Genomic DNA, 15047 nt, shown 5'->3' with positions numbered 1-15047 from the left:
AGTTACTTACCTGTCAACCTACGTAGGTGGTCCCGGTCATATTAAACTAAAATAAAAACGTGGGGCCCCTGTGAAATCCTACCTATGGCAAAGCATATCTTTATACTTTGGTAGATCATGAGCTCGGCGTTCGCTGGTGAAGCCGCTACGGCTGATTATTGATTGTCAAAATCTCCAGTTACGATTATAGTAAGTCGATGCAATCCACACCTATTATACCTCTAGAAGAAAGTACTACAGCAATAGTTAATGGGCCCCACGTTTTTATTTTAGTTTAATATGACCGGGACCACCTACGTAGGTTGACAGGTAAGTAACTATTTTTTTATTTTCTAGTTTTTTACTCATCCCAACCGGGTGGGGGAGTGCTTAATCAAGTTTATCAGTCCCTTCACGCCCCTATTATTGGAAACTAGGGAAATTTCCCGGACCCACCCGGGTAGATTGCTTCCGGGCCTTCGATTGGAGTATTGTAAATAGAGATGTTTTCTTTGCTCTAAGATAGATGTGTGTTTATGACGTTTTAGTGATGTAAAAAGTGTTTCTGGGCCGATGTGTTTTTTGTAGTCAGTCGGTGTTTTATCGTCGTTAGTTTTTATATACTTAAACTTTGTTTTCAGTTTTGTCTAGAAATATACTTGATGAAAAAATAAGGAATAAAAGACGATATCTTGCCCTATTTCCTACACCCAACTCTTTTGACACTAACTATGATACATTCTTCAAATGAGAGATTTAATTCAAATGAGTGGCACGTGTAGCGATTTCCATCGAACCTCAGCTAAGCTTAGATAATAAATACCAGAATATCAAACTTTACATCCAATGAATTCCCTTTTATTAAGATCCGCGCCGAAGAAACTTTTTTCCATTGAAATTGAAACTCCATTCGAAAAGAGAATCTCATTGTAACGAATTCTTGAAAATCGAACACAAAACCTTCACATAATTAATTAAAACTTCAAAACGTTCGTTCATTCCATTCGTTCATTATCTTTTTGGAATCAAATCATTCGGTAAGCGACACTTTTTGAATGTCAATGCTATCATTAAAATATTGCTGAGACATCAAAGAGAGTGAACGAATGAATAGGAGTGATGGGGAGGGCCCTCGCGAGATATTGCTTTTTGTTATTTATATAGGAATTTAGATAGAGATGTACTGTTTCAATAAGTTGGCGTTTTAATTTATTTACGATGTTGTCTGATGTTGTGTCGAAGGCATCGTTTTATTTTCTTAAGAAGGATAAACTTGCACTTAGTAGATAATGTTATCTTTCATCTAGAGGAGCAATATTTGCGTTGAGAAAGATCTTTGCTTATAATATACGAGTACCTAGTAACAGGTCTGTTTATATTTTAGAAATGTATATTTTTTAAAACGACAAGAAGAATTTACTACTAAAATTGACGGTTTTAGTATTTTATTTTTAGAACAAAAGAATAAACTATGCATGAACCTCAAAAAAAGGATTTTTTTCCTAAACCTATTTATGTACACTTTCCTCACTTTATTTATAACAAAAACATATCACGGAAGTCCCAAATATAGCAGATAACAAAAACATACTTATATAAATCTGTTGTAAGAACCTGACTACGAGGCCACGTATTGTGCCGACCACTTACACCCAATAAATGATTCAGTTGAAGCCAATTTGCAGCGGGCGGTAAAGGATAGGTACCTAGTCGGGAGGTATGGATTTAGTATGCGTTATCATGTTATATTTTTGACTGATATTCCAAAATAATGGCAACTTCTGAAGTGCACATTATAGTGTGTATTAAAAAACAAAATACCTACGCTTAATTTTTATCTGTTATCATATAACACAGTCATTCCCCATTGAATTATAAACACTGAAGCATCAATCAAATCACTACCTTTTTGCTTCTTAACCCTACAAAAAGGTACTCAGACTTGTATAAATCTCTCTTCATACACAGCGTTTCCTAAAAGTGGTAGCATCACGCATTCGAAGCGTGGGTGTCAATAATTAATTCGAATTAACGAACCAGTTGGCTGCGGTGACAATTATCATGCGCCGTACATATGTACGAGTGTGTATATGACTATAGGGGCGCTGACACACAGGATTTGTGTCTGTCAACAATCGGTCATGGCAAATTAAATAGGTGCAAGTAGTGTGTGTAGTGACGAGTGTATGCTGTGACGAATCTATGTAGTGACGAGTGTGTGTAGTGTGTTTTGTTTCCCACATCTGGGTCGATGATAATTTGATGAGGTGAGTTCGGTTTGTATTGAATCTCGTGTTTAGATATAGTTGAACTTTAGCTGATGATATTACTAATTAGATTAGGTTGTACTAAAAAATGGTGTGGTCATAGGTTACCTAGTACGTTTTTGAGTTCAAGAGGATTTTCTGTAGAGTATTATAAGAAAAAGAGATTACAACTAGTATTATTTGAGCTTTCATTGAAACACTCTCAGAGATATCACTTCTAGGAATCAGTCATTTTCATTAGCGTTTTAATTTTAATCCCTTTTTGGATAATTGTTTTTCACAGAAACGTTTTAACGACTCAACAGAATCGCACTTACAGAAGTAAATATCAGAAGCCTGGCTAAACGACCACTCCGAAAATCAAAGTTAAATTCAAAATATTATTCCGAGCAAAATATGGAGATTTGCATAACAAAAGTATTTCCCTTTGTCGTCTAAGTTTAAATTATTTCTCAAACAAATTCAAATAGAATTCAGAAAGGAAACTCCCAGTGTGTAGTGGAGCGAGGAAAAAACCTGCTCTGCCAAGTTGGCACGCTGCATTATTCACTTCTCACTTGGCCTAGGTTGCAGACAAACCTATGATTAATAGTTTAAACTTTTCCTTTTTGAAGTGGGAATTGTAATCAGGTTGGAGCACTAAGTTTTAATTCAATTGTTATGCATTGTGAGATATGGTTCTTTGAATCTCGTGTTTTCTATGAATTATATATTTCAAGCTTCCATGTATTGTAGTGTAGAGGTATGGCGAGAGTTTCTCAATAAGTTCCACTTTACGAATGTCTACAGCAGGAGTGAAAAGTCCGTTCGCTGAATTACCATTGCCATAGATAATTAAAAAGTTCGCAATAATAAACGATGAAGTGAGAAAGATTCTCGTAAATCTATTATTATTAACAATGGCATTGATTCGCAGGAAATTATAGCAGAAATATTATTTGCTAATAAGTATCACCGTATGAGCGTGAAGTCTGATCGATAAGTCCACCATAACCATAATAAACGACACTGAAATAGAGAAACAAACTATCATATTATGATGTCGTATAAAAATAAAGAATCACGGCATTTCAAATCGTATCTCGTAACATTCTACACCTTGGTAATTTCTCGGCCAGAATACATACCAAAATAGTTTAAATAGTAATCGAAATACATATTATATTCATATTGGACCTTACAAATGCGTGAATGGTTCGAATAACAAATGATTGGCTCGAGAGGTATCCCTGTTGTGCTTCAATAATTTGGGACTTGACCTCCCGAGGGTCCGATGGACCTCTTAACACTCGATTGACTCAAATGTAATCAGCCAATTATAGCGACAATATTTTATTTTCAAGATTTTTATTCACTGTATCCACTTTGAATAAGTGTGTCCAATATGAATAAAAATGTTTCATTTTTGAATAATTTCGGATTAATATTTTATCTTTGTGTTAATGTTGTACACGACAAGGGAGCGTCTACATTTTGTTTTATGATGAAAGCCTACTGTTTTTATTAAACAATGAAAAATGAGATACAATCATTTTCCTGACATTGACTGATGCTCCACCAATATCTACAGATTACAAAGAACAAAGAATGTACAAGTACATAGGTAGGTATGCCTCATTTAATTTTATATATAACACAGAAAGTATTCGTGAAAACGATATGAAATCCTCATCGCTTCAAACAAAGTTTCAGTTGGTTTTTTCGTTCCCAACTCAAATTACAAGGTTGGTTGCAAACAATGATTTTGAAAGTTCTTTCGTTAATAAAGTGCTTAAATTAGGCAAAGTGTAGCCGCGTGTAATCCTCCGGTTTCGAGTTATAAATCGATTCAATAAGTACTTGTAACAACTTAATTCTCCGCACTTTTCACTCGAGATTTGGTTTCATTGTTTGAATTGGAATTTGAAGATGTTTCATTTTGAAATTCTGTAGGTATGTGTTCGCTTTATGTAAAAGGGTGTGGCTTTATATTAATTGACTAGTTATATAAACTGACATGTATGTTTATATACTGATAATCGTGTAATTTTGCGTATTTTTAGTATTATAAAGCTGAAGAGCCTGATGCCTGAACGCACTTAGCTCAGAAACTGCTGATGCGATTTGAAAAATTATTTTAATATGACATATCCAGTTTATTGATTAAAGCTACCTTCTACCCGGATGGAAGGATTAAAGTCCACGTAACGCGGTTCAATCTTTGGGAAGTTTTCACATTTTTATACTCACATATTGCCAGGGTCATCAGCGAGCGGTTCTTCGACGTACGGCACATGCTTGGTGCGCCGACTCTTGGGCCTGAACTCCAGCTTGTTGGCACACCCCTTGTTGGCCTTCGTGCGCGCCTCGAAGATGACATGAGGGTGCTTCTGCTGAAACGAACCGGTCAAACGTGTCCTCATCAGTAATGATCTTATTGATTGCAGATTAATTTATGTAGATTATGTAGATATTTGGTTAGGTACAGTTAAGAGCGCTTTCAAATTAGCCTATTATCTGTTATCTACGAGAATTTAGTACCACTTTAAACAATGATAATTTTAAAAGCTCATAATATGACGATGTGGGCAAAAGTAGTCTTATTTTATACATGGATTAAAAACTGATCGGTAGGTTATTACACAATCAATGAACATAGAAGTAAAAGGCAAAAGTTAATTATCTATGAGTTTGATAGTGACGTCATAAAATATTATTTATTGAGAAACAAAAGTATTTCTTAGGAGTTGATTATATTAATTTTGCTACACTGTTATCACAGCTACGTACAAAGATAATTCTTAGTAACTATGACATCAAATGGCTGTCCAACTGTATCTGGGGTAATACACCTAATATATTACACTGATGAAGCAAAAAATACCCATGAAAATCCTAGAAAGAGATAGTGACAGAGTACCTAGAAGAAGTGGTATTTCTCAAGAGATAAGTAGCAGTTATATCTAGCTAATAAGCACCGTTTCCCCGTCCGTCGGCACGGAAGACTTACGTAATAAAATTTTGGGACATTTTTCCCGCTAAAATTAGTTTCATTAATCACATTTCAGATGTCTGCCGGTTCAACGCTTACTAATTTAAAAGGAATTACAGTTGATTCATGCAAAAAAGTAAAAAAAAAACTTCGAGGTTGTTATAAGTACTGTTTTTTTCTTCAAGTCATGGAGATATCGAGGGCTTATTGAGAGAGTTTAAAAATAGAAGTAGATCTATTACCAAAAATATCAGTATTGAAAAGGTTGAAAATTGACAGAGGTCTGTAACGCTAAATTGAGCACACACAAAATATTTGAATACGGCATGTATAAAGTAGAAAAACTCGAAAATAGAAATACAAGGGAGTGATGTATGCCCGGAGGGACACCCGACCTCTTTTATATAATGTTGACAGAAGACAAATAGATGCAGTCGCTTACACACTAACAGCCAGCCGTATGGTTCTTACACTCTCTCTCGGGAAACCATAACACATTGTTATTAGCACACATTTCACTGTAATTAATGATTATACAGAAAAGGGTTTAGGAAAGATACATGATTACTTATTATATTAAAAACAACCCGTTTTCTATTTATCTACGTAGATTAAAAATATCAAATAATATAATGGTAATTGAGCCAGATCGATGATGAAAACTGCCGTCATGTTAAAAAATGATTGTGGTAGATATACAACATGTAACATAATTAACGCACACCCTCAAACACCCTAATTAGAATATTATGTTATAATCATAATAAATACACTGAATTTTTAATTTAACATGTATATGCATTGTTATTTACTAAATTAGTTATACCAATTCTTGGAGAACATTTTGGTCATACTACTACGAACGCAAATATCGCGCCGCGCGCCGCTCGACTCGACACAACATAACGAAACTACGGAAAAAGCCGACAATACACGAAGTCTTATTACTTTGAGTTACGGTCTATTTGAATTTGTTTTGACTGTACAGGGTTAATATGACAATAATTTCCGTAGTTTTAATTATTTTTGGGTAAAAAAATTACCTATATTAAAAATGATATAAATCGATTCAGTAAACGATTCTGAACAAACTAATTTCAGAATGTGCGTTAATTAAGTTACATGTTGTATATATACGGTTGGTAACTGTTGTGCAGCTTAATGTGAAAACCTAGTGTTTTCACATTATTTATATCGATTTATATTATCGATGGTGCTTAATGTGAAAACACTAGGTTTTCGAAATCGATAAATATGTACAAATATATCTCAATGCTGGGAGACATACCTACAACATACAACATTAAAATCCCATATAAAGCGAGCCCTTTACCAATTACTGCGAGTCAAACCACTCAAAACGGACAGAATTCAGTAAAATGAACTCAAGAATCTTCTATTGACAATTTAGCGCAATCAGCTTTGGGCGAGATTAACTTCGTTTACGATTGAAAGGAACAATGAAAGTCTGACGGGCCCTATTGATTAAAGGTCCTGTCAGATAAAAAAGGTCAGGCTAATCTGAACTAATCAGACGGGAGTCAGAAGTCATTTGAGCCGTTTTGACGTTTCGATTGTCATATTGAGGAGTTAGTGGAAGTTAAGGAAATTAGTAGCTAATATGAGTTCCTCTGTTTAGAGCTTTGGACTTCGTATCCATTTCACGTCTATGTGGATATTAAAATGTTCTTAGTAGTAAAGTTCTTATCGTCAATATATTTTAAGATATTTTTTTAAACCTCTACTATGACACGCTCTTGTACACTACTTAGTCTACTTTTGTATAATATTTCTGTCAATTTTGAGTTAATCAATATTGGCGTCTACTATAGATAGTCTTATTTATTACATCTTATTGTAGATGTAGATACGATAATAGAGGTGTCAACGAAAATTATGTTATTGTAATATCCACTATGACACTAACTATATTCATAACAAATTAGCCAAGGAGACATCACAACTAACTAACAATCGAAAACCAACTTCAAGTCTTTATAATTATAAAGTACAAAATGGAAAGTCATTTTTGGCACTGAAGATCTAAGGTGAGAATTTGAAGTTTGTTGGTCTCGGTCTAGACTGAAACCAACCTTCAGTGTTCTAGACGCCCTTGGCAGTACTTAAATTCAGTAGGGATTGTCTCAAGTGTAATCATATTTCGATAAAGCCTACAAAAGGCTGAGTCTTACTAATTAAAATTTGAGAATAATATTGTATCAATTTGATAGACAAGGGTTTGTAATGCTTTTGAGTTTTATTATTGACAAAGGACGCAGTGGATCAGAATAATCGATTCATACTGAATGGTTTGCCTTGTAACCTGCTTTTGATACACGTGAATGTCATTATATTTGAAAAGGTGAACCTTTGCTTTTATTTTTTATCCTACAAACGGTATTAAAAATCTGTCCAAAATGCTTTAAAAGTACTTTTGTATAAAAAAATTCAATTGACCAACAAAAAAAATATAAAAAATTAAAGGCTAAAAATATATCGTAAAACCTTAATCCAAAATTCATATATTCGCTAAAAACAGCTCCTTACAAAGTCTATATCCACGCAACCAAAACATAGGTAAAGCCTCACCACGGTTCGTAATCTAATTTCGCCGTCAATGCCTTAGAAAGGACTATTGAATGCCGTATTGACGGACTGGCCAAGCGAGCCAAGACACGTTGCCAAGCTTAATGATCTAATAAAATACGACTGGTCCACGGTACGTGAGGTGCGAGCCAAGTGCTCCGCGGATATAGAGAGACACGGCTTGGCTGACACTTGGCCCAACTTGCCAACACCGAAGTGGTTAATTTAAATCGTGGAGTTTCAGATCGGAGTGTGAAATGGCGAAAAATTCAATTTTTGAAGATTAGACTTTTTAGAAGTAGAAAAAATGTTTTGGTGAACTTTTTTTGTACATGTTTTTAAAGTATGATTGTAAAAGAAAGTTTGGTACTTCAGTAATTTTTCAAATTCTCTTTGTAATGTTACGTAGTTACTATCAGATATACCTATTGTAGTAACAAGTTCTATGAAAGCTAATATTCCAGAGATACAATAGAAGTTTCAAGTAAGTACTATACCTATGTATATTGGAAAGCATATCATCGAAGCTAGTTAGCTTCAAAGTTGGACACGGAACTCTAGAGTTTATAATAGTTGTAAAAATATACTGTTTCTCCAAGTTTAGTTTAAGATACTAATCCAAAATACTCAAACTTCAAATCAGTTACAGTTTCCTATAATGAAGATTTATCACCGCGTTATATCTTCGCTTCCAGAAGTTTATATCTTTGTAACGTTCAGTCATAGTTTGAGATAAGAAACAGTTGATAGATGTAGCCGCCCACACTATATTGAGAGCCAGGTGGAAATTGTTTTATCTGGAACGTATTGTGTATTATTTACTTTGAGACTTAAAGTTCTATAGTTAAGTTCGAAATTCCAGTGGCAGTATGGATTTTGGAAGTTTATGTATTTTACTTTATTTATAAACAAATATACCTAATATATTTTACACGTTTTAATTAAGTCAACCTGTATGTAATTAACTATGTAATGGAATCTAAGGTAACTTATTTAAACATCTTCAAAGAATTCTAGCGTCCACCAACTTAATCATCTTCCAAGAATGGTAACGTCATGAAGCCGTGGCATAAATATTTTATTCCGTCGTTGCAAACAAAAAGAATACGTAAAAGAAACATATAAAACAAAAACAACTGATGAATTTTTTTACTTCACCTTCCATCATCACTCACTTTACACCCAAACCGAAACTTAGCGCCAAAACTTCGAACAAAAAAAAGTTAAACCTAGCATTATGGTTACGTTTGTTACCGCGAGAGATCATTTAGTTTTTCCCTTTGGGCGCAAATAAAACGCGAAACTGGAGTAAAAATATCCAACTCTTAGTAGCAGGAGGTTCAGCCGTGAGAAATATCCAATTTAGCTGCGTTTGCCCTGTAAATTGACGCCATTTTTCATTTAGAACGTCCGCCATGTTTTTGCGGCGGGCGCGATGCCTACCCCTACTCAAATATTAAACAAATAATAATAGTAATGTTTTAGAAAATAGTGCTGTTTGTTATGTAGGCTGATTGTGTTTGTTTATTAGAATAGTTACAATTTAAAATTGGTATAAGCTTTTGTAAATCAATTCGGGATTGAAATCCAATGTGATAATGATAATAGACAATGACCATAGAGATAGGTAAGTAAGGCACAGATATCTTAAAAAAAAACAGATGTAAAACTTTATGGTGTTTTAGTAATTATTGGCTTATTATCTTATTTGACTGCCTCGTTGGTCTAGTGGTCGCAAGCGCGGCTGCTGTGCTCGTGGTCTCGGGTTCGATTCCCGGGTCGGGCCGAAATCACTTTGTGGGTTTTCTTAAACTTTCACAAAGCAGCCCGTAGTCTGGAAGTTGGTGATTAATTCACCCGTGCATCGGAGAGCACGTAAATGTCGGTCCTGCGCCTGATCTCTTTCCGGTCGTGTCGGATTGCCGTCCCATCGGGCTATGAGGGGAAGGAATAGGGAGTGCACCTGTGTCTGTGCAAATGCTCGTGCACTATAATATGTCCTGCGCAGCTGGCTGATCTCCTTAAGTGAGAGCAGCTGCCGTGGCTGAAAACGGCCGTGGACGCCATTATTATCTTATTTGAAGTTATTTGTAAACATAACATAATACTCGAGATAAAATACCTTAGAAAATAACACATTTCTATTTTGGATATTCTATAATTTAATGCTCTGGATCAATACACTGAAACAAAGGCTTTGTCTGTAATTACACTACATTCTAACGAAGGATAATAGTCTGACATGAAATACGTCTTGTTATACAAAGAAACTATCAATTTCTCTATTCAGGTTATTTCATCCATTCACGGTTTATTTATGTGAATCTTATTCCAAAATCAAGCACATACCAAACGTGATTGGATGCTTTAATACCTCTCAAACCTGCCGAACCAGCCAAATTGCGGAGTCTCAATTTTGTATACACCTGGGCTTTACGCGCTACCTATTGTACTTCGCAGTGTAATACATTTTACTTGTCATTCTGGCAGGAGTGATAGGAATTTATCAATCGCACACAATTATTACGGAGTGAAATATAGAGAAATGCGTCTTATTCAGTGTTGCCAGAAAAGGGGTAGCTGTCACATTCAATACTGAATGGCTGTTTTGTTCAGAATATCGGCTGCTCGTATTGAATGCGGTTTTATATGTAGAATATGGATATCGATGTTGATAAAGGAGAGGGCGTTTCTGAGAATCGGGATGTGAATCCGTAGTTTCAGATTAAAATAATCATGAAATATTATTTTCGTGCAGATTATTTTGATGTTTCATTTTCACTTTTTATTTTGCGCGCCTCGTATTCAGCGGGATCACTATCATTTGAACATCCTTTTCAGTCGTTACCAATAGTCAAAGCCAGTGAGTCTGACAACCAATCTTCCCTCGGGGTATTGGGTTGCACGGGTAACTGGGTTGAGGCAGTAGGTCCTTGGAAAACACAATCCGGTTAGACTGGAAGCCGATCCTAACATAGTTGAGCGTAATGGCTGTATTAATCATCAAGTAATAAGAAAAGTACATAAGTATCCATTATTTACCTACGTAACACGCAAACGTCACTCTGAACATCTCATTTCATTCATCACGTCTAGGTCCTGCATTGTAGATGGCCAGTATTTTTTGCTCAATAAAGTAGGCCGTATATTTTGTAAATGCGTTCTTGCCAGCCTAATAAATATCAATCCTTAGAAATGAAATATGGCCTCGTAAGGGTAATATAGAACTATATGTTTTTGGGCTTCAATGTCTACTGAGCTTTCTAGAGGTAATTATTAATGGCTTGTAATTTAGTAGAGCTAAGTAAGGTTTCTTTGAATTCGCCGCAATTAATGAAATAATGGTTTAGTTCTGAGGTGTTCTAGGGTTGTTGAACTAGATTATAAATACGTATACCTGGGAACTTATAGTTTTTTAATAAGGTTTAATCTCTGGACTGAGACTTGAACTCCAATTAAACTACTGGTTTTCCGAAGTACAAATAGGCCCAAATAAAAATATGTACTTTCAAATTATGACTATTTTTGATTCAATGCTCAGTAAAGGTATTTGATTGTATACCTAACATTTTCGTACTTCATGAAATCTATCTAATGTAAAAGTCCCGGTTCAGTCGTATTTGTTCACAGCTGATTGCCTCCACTAAGAGTTGGTTGTCGGATGCAATTACTGAAACTCTTAATACCCGTCAAACTTACTATAGAAAACTTCCACCAATGAGACATTATATATTATTTCTTTTTTCTCCGCCATTTTAATGAGCTTTTTCTGTTCGACTTTTGAAATTTTCTGTTGAGTACAAACCTTTTTGGTTTGAATGGCGTACTGGCCAGATGTAATTTGGTGTTTTTGTGCGTGACACAGCGAAAGGAGTTTGGCTGTTTGAGTCATTATGTTTTGTAGGCAGTTTTGTTATTGATCTGATGTTGAAGGTCGAGTGCGCAAAAGGATTGGCCATTTTGGCAGGCGTACAGTTCGCAAATTGTAGTCATAATGTAGGAAAAACATTCAATTTAAAAATGATTTGAAATATAGGTCACTTAGAAGTAAACCCAAAAACTATTGAATTATTTAACCAATCTAGTTAACATTATAACAATTAATTATTCGTTGATAGTCAGGAGGGTTATGTATATTTAAACAAAAGTCACATATTGACATTATCGTTTGTGATTCCACGTCATATAGATACATAAAAATATTTGCCATGTTCAGTGCGAATGGATGCTGTAGCGTTTGTAGTTCAAACTAGTTTTGGTTGTTAGTTTTTATGAATTTTTCATAATTTATATGTAGTATTTTTACATGAAATATCCCTGAAATATCGGTATTTTGATGAGATACCAATTAAGCTTCTCTTCAAATCTTAGCTAAGCCATAACTATCATTTGTTCCGAAACTTCTTTCTTTAGAATCGTCACATTCATGAAAAAAGGCAACACTCTCAAAATTGCTTCATAAAGCATATTTTCCATTTACCTAATAATACTCTCCACATAAAACTGTAGGCTTTATTGCAAACCGTATGTGTATAACTTGATAGCCCCCGAAACATATAGTCACCATCTAATATTAAACGGTCCATGGGAGATAGCACCTCAATCAAATCTTAGCAATATGGATTGGAATAAATCACACCCCTGCAAAACTCACAAATTTCTACCAGCTCTGCAAAATATGGCCTATAATATGCACACAAAGCAACCTAAACCCGACCTTATATCAACGCTACAAGATCTATCATAACCGCATGTAAAATTTGTATCGCTGGGAAATATTGCCAGAGTATTTCTCGCATATATAGCAAGCAAATGTGAACCTTATGTCAAGGGTGTAAGGTTTTCAAAAGGTGTTTAGAGCATTTGGTTAGCGAGGCATTTTATGGCGAATACAATATTAAAACGAATGATATTTCTTCATAAATCGTTGTAAGGTGTCGGGGCTTGTGTGGTGTCTTTAAAATATTTTGCGTTAGGTTTAAAATATTGGATGCGGCTTTAAGGCTTGCCGTACACTCCACGATTTATCGTTTCGTTATCGAAACGTGTTCGTATCGCCTGATAAATTGGTTGGGGCCTAACGACATTTTAGATTGTATCACACGTACCCTGAAAGTTGTTTGTTGGAGGTTTAGCTTAAAATCCAGGTTGGCAATTACAAAACGAGGATACATTTATGAAAAGAATAGTCTAATATTATTACTAATTTTATTAACCTACATAAATGGTAATAAATGTAATAATATTGCAGGCCAAAATATCAGACCAAAAAACAAGCAACGTTGAAAGCTATGATTAGTCAAAACCCTTACAAAAATCGATTGATACAGCTTCAGCATAACAATAAAAAAAATAGAATCAGAGCAATTTCCCTACTAACTGGACTGAAAAAAATAGTATTCAATTTACAAACCTTCCAGTCGACTGAAAACCTTTTTTACTAAATTCCCATTCGCTTGTTAGCAACGGAAAAGTTTAAAATAAAAAAATAAAGCTTTCTACGGTTTTGAGCTGCGAAATTATTTTTTAAAGGACCCTGGAATATGTTAAACCTATTTTGACCTCTGTTGAAGTGGCCTGTTTGGTACAATTGACTGTAATGTGCGAATTAAATTGCTGTAATTGAGATTTTAGAACTTGGCAGGGTTGTTACTGCAAAATAAAACGAATAATAAGTTTTAATGAAAGACAAATGAAAATTAATGTCAAATCATTATTTTAAGCATCCTAAGCATACTAAATGATCTATTTAGGATAAAATGTTGAAAATAAATGCAATTAGAAACAAAATACATCTGCATTGAAATTGGTGCACTCAGTGTAGATTACAATGCCACAGACTTGTAAATGGATAGACTGCCTTTGATTACAAGGTACAGTAAATACCAACTTTTGAAACTACAGTTTGAAATACTATTTTGCCAATAACTTATAATTCAGTTTATGAGTTTATTGTAACTTGCATTTAATAGTGACGTTAAATTTCACGTGAGCAAGTTTCACACAACATGGCAGCGAATCAAAGCGCACTTCTCAACTAACTGCTGTTAGAATAATAGAAAGTTAATTTAAGCAGAACTTTTGGAAAACTATGCAAATTTTATAGTTTGTGCCCACTAAAAGTGTGATTTAATGGCATTAGGAGATTAGGACTGTGTGTTGGGGGCCTCAAAATACGTTGTATGTTGTAAAACTGAACGTGAATTTGCATACGGTGGCAACTTCGACGCAAGTTTGAATATTATATGCGAAATATATGTAAAGTTTTTGTATTAAATAAGAAAACTTCAAAGATTTAGAAAATCGACATAATTGGCAAAATCGCAACAGTTGACAGATCTGACTTTTATTTTTACTGACACCACGACCAATAAATCAAATGACAATCAGCAAAACAAAATCCAGATTTTTGTTGCCTAACTTCGTAAAAAGAAAGTTACTTATCGTCACATATGCATAAACAGAGCATTTGTTGGCGAAAACCAAAGGATATTTACTTGAGATTGCATTATTCAAGCATATGGCCGTATCTGCGACGATAAATAAGTCACAGGTGAGGCCGAAGCAAATGCACCACTTAAATCCACTGCTTTCTAAATTACATCTGCTGGGGTGCACAGGGGCGGACTGGGACGATCTGGGGTGCAACAGTGATTTAATATTTGGAGTATGACCTAACTACTGTAATGTGTTATACAGTGTGTAATTTATAGAAAATGTTTTTGGGTGATCGTTTTAAGAGAGTAATAAAAAAAACGCGTTAGTTTGATATGATTAAATTAACAAAAGTTAACTGATTACATGAAAATATGTTTTACTATGATTGTTTCAAAGACATCTATGTAGTTTGGCTAGTCTTAGGAAACGATTTGTTAACTTTTCTGAAAATATTGTCTTTATGTACCTTTGTTAATCATAATAAGATATCGTTACATTTTTTTTAACAATGTATGTATAATACAGCAACTACGATGCGCCCACTGACCGTCCTAGTTCGGCCCTGGTATCGAAACAAATTCTCTGGGTATTGTCTCTTCCAGTTTTTTCTCCGTAACATATTGAGGGTACATAAATCGAGATGTTTCTTCTAGATCGAGCACTCTATCCTTGTGAGTTGTATGTTTGTTAGTTGTAGAAACTGGAATAACAACTCGTGCCTGTAACTTTATTTACTTATTTAATTTACCTTACATACAAAGACGTTTGGAAGTAAGTAGGTTATAAACGACAAAGCGAGTAGAACT

General features: G+C 34.7%; 1 protein-coding gene across 4 annotated transcripts in view; it reads right to left on the bottom strand.

Annotated features, from left to right (window-relative positions):
- LOC124631318 (disintegrin and metalloproteinase domain-containing protein 11) overlaps positions 1-15047 on the bottom strand; it is a 214089-nt gene that overhangs the window by 30286 nt on the left and 168756 nt on the right. For all 4 annotated transcript variants that reach the window (XM_047165652.1, XM_047165653.1, XM_047165655.1 and 1 more), the window contains exon 7: positions 4476-4615. In XM_047165652.1, coding sequence (XP_047021608.1) covers positions 4476-4615 — 140 coding nt within the window. The remainder of the gene's footprint in view (positions 1-4475; positions 4616-15047) is intronic.

This window comes from Helicoverpa zea, chromosome 6 (genome assembly GCF_022581195.2).
Source record: "Helicoverpa zea isolate HzStark_Cry1AcR chromosome 6, ilHelZeax1.1, whole genome shotgun sequence".
Lineage (NCBI taxonomy): Eukaryota > Metazoa > Arthropoda > Insecta > Lepidoptera > Noctuidae > Helicoverpa > Helicoverpa zea.
This window is presented reverse-complemented; position numbering and strand designations above follow the sequence as displayed.